Source organism: Alexandromys fortis, unplaced genomic scaffold (genome assembly GCF_014885135.2).
Source record: "Alexandromys fortis isolate MF-2015 unplaced genomic scaffold, M_Fortis_MF-2015_v1.1 scaffold_23, whole genome shotgun sequence".
NCBI lineage: Eukaryota > Metazoa > Chordata > Mammalia > Rodentia > Cricetidae > Alexandromys > Alexandromys fortis.
In genome coordinates this window covers 1,596,650-1,608,681 of record NW_026067907.1, presented here as the reverse complement: position 1 = coordinate 1,608,681, position 12,032 = coordinate 1,596,650, and the positions used below count along the sequence as shown (strand labels likewise).

General features: G+C 43.6%; 1 protein-coding gene across 12 annotated transcripts in view; it reads left to right on the top strand.

Annotated features, from left to right (window-relative positions):
- Window positions 1-12,032, top strand: part of Syne1 (spectrin repeat containing nuclear envelope protein 1) — a 461,878-nt gene that overhangs the window by 423,179 nt on the left and 26,667 nt on the right. For all 12 annotated transcript variants that reach the window (XM_050135800.1, XM_050135794.1, XM_050135793.1 and 9 more), the window contains 5 exons: window positions 929-1,091; window positions 5,007-5,194; window positions 6,805-6,955; window positions 10,803-10,985; window positions 11,219-11,356. In XM_050135800.1, the coding sequence (XP_049991757.1) occupies window positions 929-1,091; window positions 5,007-5,194; window positions 6,805-6,955; window positions 10,803-10,985; window positions 11,219-11,356 (823 nt within the window). The remainder of the gene's footprint in view (window positions 1-928; window positions 1,092-5,006; window positions 5,195-6,804; window positions 6,956-10,802; window positions 10,986-11,218; window positions 11,357-12,032) is intronic.

The window sequence follows — 12,032 nt, the reverse complement described above, 5'->3', positions numbered from 1 at the left end:
GTGCTAGTTCCCAAATATCAGCCTTTGTAGGAACTACATTTATTTAAAGTGCTATTTCTATAGTTTTATCCCTGGAGATTCAGACTCCATAGGATTGGAGTGCAGGAGTCTGAACGGAGTTGAGACAACCCTGGTATAAGATCCTGTTTAAAATGACTGTCACAAATCACAATCCCAGAGAACCTGACACCCGTTTTTGAGATCCTATATCTGGTCTACATTTTACTTTTCCAGTCTTCCACCTTCTTTTAAAAAATCCCTGTGTGTGTATGTGTGTCCGTCCAGAGATGGACATCAGCTGCCTCCTCAATTACCTTCTACCTTTTTGAGATGGTGTCTCTCCCTCAACCTGGAGCCCACGTATTTAGCTAGGCTGACTGGTTGCCATGCGGGGGGTGGGGGGAGGGGAGCCCCTTGACTCATGCTTTGTAACACTAGGATTTAGGCATGAGTTAGCTCATCTGCCCCTCACTCCTGGATCTTAGAACTGCATTTCTGTGTGTTTTTGTTAGGGCCCTCAAGTACCAGGTAAGCCTGTTTCTCCCAGGCTGTTTCTCTTCCTCCAAATATAAATTGTGTTATTTGTGGGAATAACTTCTGCGAAGGCCATGGGGTCACATTTACATTATTTTAACTGTATTGAGTATAATAGTTGTAAATATTTCCTGAATGTCATCCCTCACTGAGCACTCTCCATCCCCCACTTATTTACACTTTATAAATCCTTGTGTAGTCTGTGAAATCCCTTTTCATAAACTGAGGAAACAAGACATACAGCAGAGCCACACTACCCATAAGGAGCTGAGCCAGAACGAACCAGGGCAACTTGGCTTTAGGCCCAGCGTTCACATCTGCACATCAGGACAGCTCAGAGCAGGGCCTTTTGCCATCTCATTGACTCTTGATGTGTCCACTTCTCTGCCCACAGGGTGAAGAAACTCAAGGAAACCCTGGTGGCCGTGCAGCAGCTGGATAAGAACATGGGCAATCTGAGGACCTGGCTGGCCCACATTGAGTCAGAGCTGGCCAAGCCCATTGTCTATGAATCCTGTAACTCTGAGGAAATACAGAGGAAGCTGAGTGAGCAGCAGGTAGGGTTGCTAAGCCGCGGTGTACACGTCCTCTTGGCCAGAAGGATGGGGTGGGTACAGGATGTTGACTTAGGATAAAAGATGGGGAGGGAGGTAGGCGGGACTGGTGGTGAGGGGCAGAGCTTTGTGTAAGAGAATGGTGGGGACAGGTGGGCTCTGTAGCCTTGCAGAGTTGACTCTTTAAAGGTGTCTGTGCTGTCCTAGAGTTAGTGACATTGGTCCTCCTGGAAGCAATCTAACACAAGAAAGGGTTATCCAAACCGTCACATGATGACTTCCTTCTCCGTGGACCCACCATTTAGACAGAAGCCCTTGACTTACTGTAGGGTGCTCAGAGAAAGACAGCGGTGCAGACTGAGCGCTTCAGTAATCAGTTCTGTCCTTCGAGGGGGACTGTGTGATCTTCAGATAGTAACGTCACCTTTATGTACACAGGAAGGGCAGCGCAGCTCCCTGAAATAAAATACATAGCCCAGAGAAGCAAAGGAGGATGTCCCACAAGCAGAGGGGATTGGTGTTTCCCACCTCCCTTACTTATTCCTACTAACCGTATCGGATTCCACTTGCCAGCCATGAACATATTACCCGATGCCTTTATTACCTTTGAGGATTCTACCCAGGCTTCACTTCCCTCTGTTAACAGTTACATTGTGGTGGCCAAAATGTTCAGCTTAAAGAGAGAGAGAGAGAGAGAGAGAGAGAGAGAGAGAGAGAGAGAGAGAGAGAGAGAGAGAGAGAGAATACTTTTCAAATCCTTTTGGCACACTTATTTGGGAGGGAAGGAATGAATGACAGTGATACTAACAATAGCTGATAATCCCCACTGATGTTTGGCCAGAGGCTGGAAACTGCTCTAAGGCTTTTGCATGCTTTTTTTAAAAATTATTTCTTTTATTTTTTGAAATTATATTTACATCACCTCCCTCTCTACTTTCTTCTCTCCGAGCCCTCCTTCGTACTTCTCCTTGCTCTCTTGGCCTCTTTTTTCAATTATTCTTGGTCTCTTTTTTCACTAATTGTTGTTACATGCGTGTGTGTGTGTGTGTGTGTGTGTGTGTGTGTGTGTGTAATCTGCACTGCAGTCTCTCTCTCCCTGTGTGTATGTGTGTAAGTATACATATGCTGGCCATTTGATATTGGATAACCAATTGGGATACTCTTCCCTCTAGAGGGCTATTTCTCCTACCCGCAGTATTTCTTCACTGCCTGTTCTTTGTATAGGGTTGAAGCCTCAGGTTCTTTCCCAGTTCTTAACATATCTGCTATTGTTCTCTGTGTTTGCCTCATGTTTCATCAGCCATGTTGGTGAGAATTTGGGTTTAGCTGCTGACATTCCTGGGAGACACAGTCCCACAGCAAACACCCTGATCCTCTGGCTCTTACAATCTTTCTACCCCACCCCCCTTTGGAGATGTTCCCTGAGCCTTAGGTATGGGAGTTGTTTTGTAGATGTATAAGTGAGGACAGGGCTCTGCAACTCTGTGTTGAATTAGCATACTTACTTAATTTTCGCAAACACTGTGCACTAGTTAGAATAGGCGTGAAAGTATAGTCCTAGATACTGAGTTTTTTATTTTTTTGTTCCTTGACCATTCCTGACTTTTGGTGTTGGGTTTTATACTAAAATTACCATTGTTTAAAAACCATTTCCACTGAGACATTTTCAGTTTTTATAAGATTAGTGTCCTCTGTGAGTGATGTTTGAGATTTTGTTGATTGTATTGGGAGGGTCTTGGCTGGCTTTCAGAACCCCCACCCACATTCTCCTGGAGAACCTGGTAAGGTATGTACCAGGGGTGAGAAATGAAAACTGATGACCAGTTTTGTCGACTCGTTCTTACTACGTGCAGGTAGGCAAGAGTCTCCAGCATTTAAGGGAGCTTCTTACATGAAGGAAAAGACCATAGTTAACAGGGTAAATAAAATGTAAAGGGAAGAGAAGAAGCAACAGAAAATAGTGTGCGTATATGTGTATATATGTACATGTGTGCCTGCATGTACGCATGCGTGTGTGTAAGGTTTTTTAAATACTCCCAGAAATGAGAGATTTTACATTAGAAATGAAAGATACTATTGCATTTTCCAAAAGGAACATTCAAGATTGATCTTCTCCTACATATAAAATGAAAAGATCAAGAACATGAAAAGAGGCGATAAAGAATAAAATTAAAGAGTTCATGTCTAAATCCCAATATCCAATTCAATTATTTGATAAAAGTCACCAAAATCTTTTTCAATGAAGGAAGAAATTATTAATTAATTAAAGTCTTAATAAAAAATCCCCAATAGAAAACACACACTTTCAGAACATAAAGATCTATTATAAATGCCTAGGAAAATTGGAAACACAGAAAACCATCCCAGCCTTTTCAGGTTAGGAAGGCGTTGTTCTGCCGGACGATTTCGGGGATTCCAGTCTATGGGTCCTACAGCTCTGCTGCTGTGGAGGAAAAGTGCACCGTGGAAAGAGAGACTCAGGAGAACTGTTGACCTCCTAGCTTCCAAGATGCATAAAAGAGAAGTCGGGAGGAGCTGCAGCCCCAATACCCTTTACAAGGCTATGCCCCCAGTGATATGTCCCTAAGACTCTGCCTATTAGAGGTCCTGCTGCCTCCCAGTATTGCTGCTGGCCAGTGATCAAACCATTGACACACAGGCCTTTGGAGAACATTTTAGAACCAAATTATAGAAAAGCCCAAGGGAGGGATATAATGAATAGTTTTGATTCACAGTTTCTGCAGTTAACATGAGTTCATATGTTGAAGTTGGATAAAATCCAGTTTCCTGCTTTTTATCAAAAGCTTTCTATTTCTGTCTTCCATTTAAAACTGTGCTCCAAGGGAAGTAGTGATGATCTCATTCAAGAAAGGAAACCTCAGTTTCTTAAACCACAGTAACCTCTTGATGTTATCTGGTGTGTTTGCAGACCTGTGATGCTTAAGTCTCAGTTCTGAAGGGGGAGCTACTCATAGCTGCACATAAGTTGATTGTCTGATCAATTGGAACGAAAGTGATGTATTAGTAGAGACTAGGGCAAGATTCGTTCTCTCTCTCTCTCTCTCTCTCTCTCTCTCTCTCTCTCTGTGTGTGTGTGTGTGTGTGTGTGTGCCACAGCATGCATGTGGCATTCAGAGGACAGTCTCCAGTTCATCCTCACCTTTGATGTTTGACACAGGGTCTCTTGTGATGCAAGGTTTCTTGTAGTATATACACGTGTACACTGTGTATACATGTTAGCTGGCCCACAAGCTTCTGATGATGGTCCCGTTTCTGCCTCCTACCTTGCCTATGGAGCTCTGGCATTACAGATCATGCTGCCTAGAATGTCTGGCTTTGCATGGTTCTGGGGATTCAAACTTAAGCTATCACATTTGTGTGGCAAGCACTTTCCTGTTGAGCCATCTCCCCAGCCCAACCCAGCATTCATTTTTTTTCACTCACTACTAAACCAGTTTTATTCTTAGAGTGGTATGTGCGTGTGCATGTGTGTGTGTGTGTATTTGTCTGCCTACAGGCATCAATAGAAGTCAAAAGGGAGCACTGGGTCTCCTGGAGGTTATGTTTCAGGTATTCGTGAGCCTCCCAAAGTAGGTGATGGGGTCTGAACTCTGGCCCTCTGGTAGAGTAGCAAGTATTCTAAACCACTGAGCCTCCTCTCCAGTCTCTAGTGTGATCCATTTTATCTGATCAGTTAGTATTTTGGCACTTCTCACAGAATACTTCCAGGTCTGTCTTCTCATATTGTACCTTGAGCTTCTGAGGTGTCATAGATAAGGCTCGGCAAACTTGCTCATTCACAAAAGTGAAATTGCAGTCACGGATGGCAGAGCCACTTAGGAGTTGGTGAGCATGGCTGTGGGTTCTCTCATCTGTTTACACAGACTTTACAAAAAAGCACACTTCATTCCCCGGCAGGAGCTTCAGAGAGACATCGAGAAGCACAGCACGGGTGTCGCCTCCGTCCTCAACTTGTGTGAGGTCCTCCTGCATGACTGTGATGCCTGTGCCACCGAGGCCGAGTGTGACTCCATCCAGCAGGCCACTCGGAACCTGGACCGGCGGTGGAGGAACATCTGTGCAAGGTCCATGGAAAGGAGACTCAAGTGAGTTGGGATGTGCAGCTACGGACAAAGCAAACAAAAACAAACAACAAAAAGGCTCCATCCATCTTCCCGTTCATTGCATCCACAGTTTGCTATTTTCCATCGGTTAGAAAGTCCGAAAATAGCCTTAGCTTTCCGAAACTGCCACTACCTACATGTCATTGCAAATATAAGTAGGCATAGTGGTAATAGAACAGGCCAATTTACATTGGAACTGACAGTTTAAATATTACCTAGAAAAACTAAAGTCTGCCCTTAAGAAGTAAGTATAACATTATAGGATTGGTAGTTATAGAAGGGCAACATTCTTTTAATAAAATTCCACTCCTCATAGTGTTAAATGAAATAAGCCAGGCTCAAAAGAGGATAAATATTTCATGTCGTCTCTAGATTTAGGTGTAGCACAAATAATAAAATCTCAGAGACAGAAATTGGGGTTCAACCTGAAGATCAGAAAAGCAAAGCAGCCAACCACTGGTTCTTAATTCTACCTCAAACCGAAATGGCGATCCTGCCTCCAGGAATCTCAGAATGAGACTGTGTGAGAGCTGTCTCCTCCTGTCTTACATTCCTCTCTAGTGCTAGGATTAAATGTGTGCATTACCACCACCCAGCCCCTATAACTAGTGTGTATGACACCACTGCCTGATCTGTATGGCTGACCAGTGTGCTGTTTTATTCTCTGATCTTCAAGCAAGCTTTATTTATTAAAATACAAACAAAATCTCTACATCTAGGTTTAGAAATCTAAATGTAAGTGTATAGATAACATGTATAAATCTAGATTTGAATGCATAGATAACACACATAAAGCTCCATTTAAATGTAGAGATAACATACAGGTTTATACCCAGGACATGAGAGTAGAAAGGGGACTATGGGAGGAGGAAGGAGTTGAGAAGAAGGGGGAAGAAGAAGGGATAGCAGAATATATGTGACCCTGATGTGGAAGGAAGTACTTAGGAGAAAAGGGGCCAGCAAGAGTGGGAGGGGCAGTGGGTGGGTCTTAGGGGAGCAAAGAAGAAGCCTCGTGGTGCCCGTATGTGAAAATGAGCATTACAGTGAACTTCCTGTGCTACTTTTATTGAATAATAAACACTTTTAAGCCCTTTGAAAAATGACAGTGGCAAAAAATTCCTTCTAGATTGCTACAAAATTACCTCAGTGGCCTAAAGCCATGCTGCCCTTTGGCCAGTCCCGAAAGCTCTGTTGTCTTTCAAGGATAACTATTATCACTCTCAGTCTGATGTTGCCCTTAAGGGAAATTTCCAACTTCAGTTCTATTTAAGGGGTACACTGGCCTGAACGCACTGCCTACATGCAGGGTTTCTAACCTCTCGTGAAAACGCCAGGGCTACTTGTGTATTGTACTTTCATATCCAATTTGACTTCATTCCAAGTTCAGAGCTGCAGGCCATCTTTTAAGCCAGCAGCTGTTTTATTTTAGCTCCAACAGTTGGCTGTCTTTTTCTCTGGGCGCTTTAACTCAAAGCTGCTAGGGGTGCCAACAGTTACTTGTTCGGCACCCTTAATCCTGTTGGAGGCATCGTAGGGTTCTGATCCTCAGCAGCCTTAATGACAGGGGTGTGTTCTTCCATCATCTGCCTCAGAATCGAAGAGACATGGCGGCTGTGGCAGAAGTTTCTGGATGACTATTCTCGTTTTGAAGACTGGCTGAAGATTTCGGAAAGGACGGCTGCGTTCCCCAGCTCTTCTGGGGTGCTCTATACCGTTGCTAAGGAAGAGCTGAAGAAGTTTGAGGTGATTCGTAATTCCAAATATTCACTGTTTATTCTGCTGTGACACTAGTGAGCTGGTAGCTGATGCTCCAGGGCACGAATTGACTAATGTGCCTCCTGTTATCTGTTCAATAGCTAGGGGACTTGGAGCTATGGGTAGCATGCCTCGTGCGTAGACAAAGATTGGTGAAGATTGTCAGAATTACAAATAAGATAATAATAAAAGTATTAGCCAGATACAGTGGTAATTTTTTTATAATTACAGCACCCAGGAGGTTGAGGCAGGGAGATCTCAAGTTGATCTACCTTGGCCTATGTAGTAATGTCATAAAGAAGGAAGAACAGGAAGGGAAAAGAACCTCTTAAGAAAACAAGACTCTTGATCCTCCCCAAACCTCATGGCATTATTCTTATGTCAGAATTCCTTACAATCACCTATTTCTTCTAAGATTAAATATAACTGTTTCCATAATATGAAAATCTCATGTAAATGTATTCGCTCAATTATTTCAACCTATAGATAAATTTTATGAGGAAGAAGGCCAAGCAGAGTCAGGAGGAAGGGAAGGCGGACACACTGGGGGAGGGAGGCCATGAAAGCAAAGCATATTGAAATGGCCATACAGAAACATACTTCGCTTGCTAGCTCAAAACATTAAGTCATCCGATATATATAGGAATGATTCTGATCACTGGTGACATAAAGTGAGCCTCAGAATCGGACAAAATATTGTCATCATAACTCACTTTGAATAAAGCAGCAGAGGGCGGTACTCTCTTAAGTCATGAAGACTTTTAAATAACCAAGAGATGAAAATAACAGTGCTTAGTTATGTGTAGGAAGGAATCATTCAATCATTCCTTACACACGGCTTGTCTTCTTCGTGATCTCAGGTCCGCTCTGTGAGACCCTGAGTTCCTGCCACTCCTGAATCTGATTCCCGTAGACATTGGTGTGGTGAAACAAGCCACTGTATATACACATCCACATATATACATGTGACTGTGCACCCACTGTAAGGGGTTCTGACATATTCTAATCAGTTCTTACTTGTACCTTACTAGTAATTTTTCCCCAGCCCTCCTCAAGATGTTTATAAATAAAGCTATCATTTCGGCTAGATTCATAAATAACTCCATTTTTCTCTTTCAACATCACTGAACCAAGTCTTGAGCTACTGGAGGAAAAATAAAATTTCCTTCTTGTTCTTGTCTGACTTACAGGTCTGAATCCTAGATGGAGAGCTAGCTGATTATAATAGTATTCGATGCAATGTGGAATAAGTAAGAGGGACTCTGAATAGATCCATAGGAAACTCTACCACTAAATCCAGAAAAAGAAAATGCCTCTGTTTTCTCTATCTAAAAGTCACCATAAACTGCCAAAGAATCCAGGTCACTTGAGGGCTGGTGGAAGTGACCCTGTCCTGTGTCTTGTAGCGCTCTGCTTTGTAAAGGTTAAACCTTTCATTATTGGCTTACACCACAAAGCAGATTATATGAGATAATTCTTGATGCTATTTTGGACTCATATTTTATGAAAGAAGCTACTCATATGGTCAGCACTGAAATAATTGATTTTTTAATCACTTCTCATGATTCTTATACTTAATTATATTACAGATAGAAAATGTCACAGAAACAAAATTCTGCTTTAAAATTATCCATTTAATTGCATAAGTGTTTGGGAAGGCTCTGGGTGTGCTAGGATTCTGGTCCTGGATGTGCTAGAATGCTGGTCCTAGGTGTGCTAGGATTCTGGTCCTGGATGTGCTAGGATGCTGGCCCTGAGTACTAGGATGCTGGTCCTGGATGTGCTAGGATGCTGGTCCTGGGTGTGCTAGGATGCTGGCCCTGAGTATGCTGGGTTGCTGGCCCTCAGTGTACTAGGATGCTGGTCCTGGGTGTGCTAGGATGCTGGTCCTGGGTGTGCTAGGATGCTGGCCCTGGGTGTGCTAGGATGCTGGCCCTGAGTATGCTGAGTTGCTGGCCCTCAGTGTTCTAGGATGCTGTCCCTGGGTGTGCTAGGATGCTGGCCCTGGATGTGATAGGATGCTGGCCCTGAGTACTAGGATGCTGGTCCTTGATGTGCTACGGTGCTGGCCCTGGATGTGCTAGGATGCTGGTCCTGAGTACTAGGATTCTGGTCCTAGATGTGCTAGGATGCTGGCTCTGGGTGTGCTAGGATGCTGGTCCTGAGTGCTATACCAATTGCCTGAGTGGGCATATCTATACTTTGATTTACTATGACAACAAAAGTTGAACCTGCCTTAGAACTTCCTAAATTTCCAGAACTGCAGATAGATAGGTATTCTTTTTTATTTTTATTTTTTCATATTACATACTATCCCCAGTTCCCCTCTCCCCTTCTCCTGCCAGTCATTTACCCCCATCACACCCCCATCCACTCCTCAGAGAGGGTAAGGCCTCCTTTGCGGGATCAATAAAATCTGATATACCAAGTTGAGGCCAGACCAAGCCCCTCCCCTCTGTATCAAGGCTGATTCCTCTAAAAAGCCTGTTAATGTGCCCAAGATAAGTCCTGGTCCCACTGCCTCCCATGCCCCCCCCCCAACAGATCAAGCCACATAACCATCACCCACATTCAGAGGGCTTAGTTCGCTCCCACACAGGATTCCCAGAGTCAGGGTGTTCCCACTAGCTCAGGTTAGCTGTTTCTATGGGTTTCCCAATCATGATCTTGAACCCACCTCCTGCCTTGCTCGTATAAAGCAGCTCTCAGAAGGCACATGTTCACAGGACAGGTGTGTGGTCCTGTGAGCAATGTGAGGAGCCAACGAAAACCGAAGAGAGAGATGGACATGAGCCTAGGTCAATGAACCATTCATACATAACCTTTGGGTTGGGGCTGGGATAAGGATCAGTCACAAACCATGGTGCATGAGTTTAGGGCGAAACCGTCTCTCATTTGGGTGGGTGGATGTTTGTTCGCCTAGTGCTGTGCGCTGCAGCAGGGACAGAGGAGGTGCTAGCAACTGCAGGATTTCCGCTACATGCTGTGTCCTCCAGGGCAGGGCATCCGTGGCGAATGCCAGGATAGCAGCTCTGCCGTCTTTCATGGAGGCTGATTCATCAGCAGAGAACTCGGATCTGCTTCAAACTAGTTTTTTTTTTTTAAATCGAAAGTTACTAAACTGATTTTCTTAAAAGCAAGGTTAATAGCTTGCTGGAGAGGCACTTCTGCCAAAGATGGTTTTCGTTTGATTCCTAATGGATACCGGGATTAAGGTGATTTCTGCACCTTTAGGAAATTACATCTTCTGCAACTGAACAGTGCCACTTTAAATATCATTTCTCACAGGAATCTTGAGCATCTCCATTTGATGTGTAATCACATGTATACGATTTTGTAATGGTTTCTCTGATGGGAAAATTTGTTTCTAGGTTATTGTTTATTTTTTGTTTTTCGATACAAGGACTCACGCAGTCCAGGCTAGCTTCCAGTTCCCTGTGTAGCCTAGGATAACTTTGATCTTCTGTTTCTCCTGCCTCCTCTGACTCCAGAATGCTGGGATTACAGATTTGTGCCATCACACATGATTTAACTTTATCAATCATTTTAAAAATCACATTTTATGTGTATGCATGCATGTACATTACATGTGTGATGGTTTTGCATATATATCCATATGCAAATGTATATGTGTACATTTTGTTTATGTATGTATTTATTCATAAATACAATGGTTCCTTATAGTTCTGTGTTTTCTTTCTGGCTCTTGATGGACCTGCTGTGTCTGTGGTAGGGTCACTTCCGTCCTCCCTGACTCTGCACCATGAAAACCAAGAGATGTAACCCAGAGTCCTGCAAAGATCTCCCACACTGATTCACTTCTTTGTGGCCCCAGGCTTTCCAGCGGCAAGTCCACGAGAGCCTGACCCAGCTAGAGCTGATCAACAAGCAGTACCGCCGCCTGGCCAGAGAGAATCGCACCGACTCTGCGTGCAGCCTCAAGCAGATGGTCCATGGAGGCAACCAGCGATGGGATGACCTGCAGAAGCGCGTCACCTCCATCCTGCGCAGACTCAAGGTTCTCGTTAAGGCTTGTCTGATATATAGAGGCTAGAGGACAAGCCCAGGCAGTAATGTGACATGCTCTTGGGGACAGTGGGAGTTGGAATGGCCGGAGGGAAGTGGTTTGAAGATAATTTAGCATGCTTCATGTTGGTGAGGAATGGACTTCCCAGAAGGTTGGAATTGACTGGGCTTTATCAGTGTGTGACTATGGACGTTTTTACACCTAATGTCTGCCTTTGTTTCCAGCATTTTATTAGCCAGCGGGAGGAGTTTGAGACTGCACGGGACAGCATTCTTGTCTGGTTGACAGAGATGGATCTACAGCTCACCAATATTGAACATTTTTCTGAATGTGATGTTCAAGCTAAAATAAAGCAACTCAAGGTAATGAGTCAGTTATTCTGCAAGTTATGTGTGTACAGACACTGAAAAAAAATTCTTTGGCGTAGAATATAGGAGAGAGCTTTTAAAAATTAGTTCTTTGTGATTAAGAAAATATTCAGAAGATTCTAAAGATAGTGACTTTAAGTTGGAAGAGCTAGTTAGTAATAAGCCTGAACAATAGGCCAGTTTATAATTAATATAAGTCTCTGTGTGCTTATTTGGGACTGAACAACTGAAGGACTGGCAGGACAGAAACTGCTGTTTTCAAGTGAGCATCTGTCGCTCGAAACTTATTCCCATGATATCTCTCTTTGAAATCTGTAATTTGGAGACTGTACTTTTGATTCCTGGCAACCCGGACTCGAATAATCACACAAAACTATATTGGTTACAATACTGTTTGGTCAGTGGCTCAGGCATATTCCTAGCTAGCTTTTACATCTTAAATTAACCCATTTCGATTTTATACTTTGCCACAAGGCTTATGATTTGTTAACCTCACATCCTACTTCTTGGGTGACAACAAGGCATCTGCCTGCCTCTGCCTTCTTTCTCCTGCCCTGTTAGACTTTCCACACCTAGCTCTATTCTGCCCTGCCATAGGCCAAAGAGGCTTCTTATTAACCAATGGTAATAAAACATATTCACAGTATACATAGGGGAATCCCACATCAGA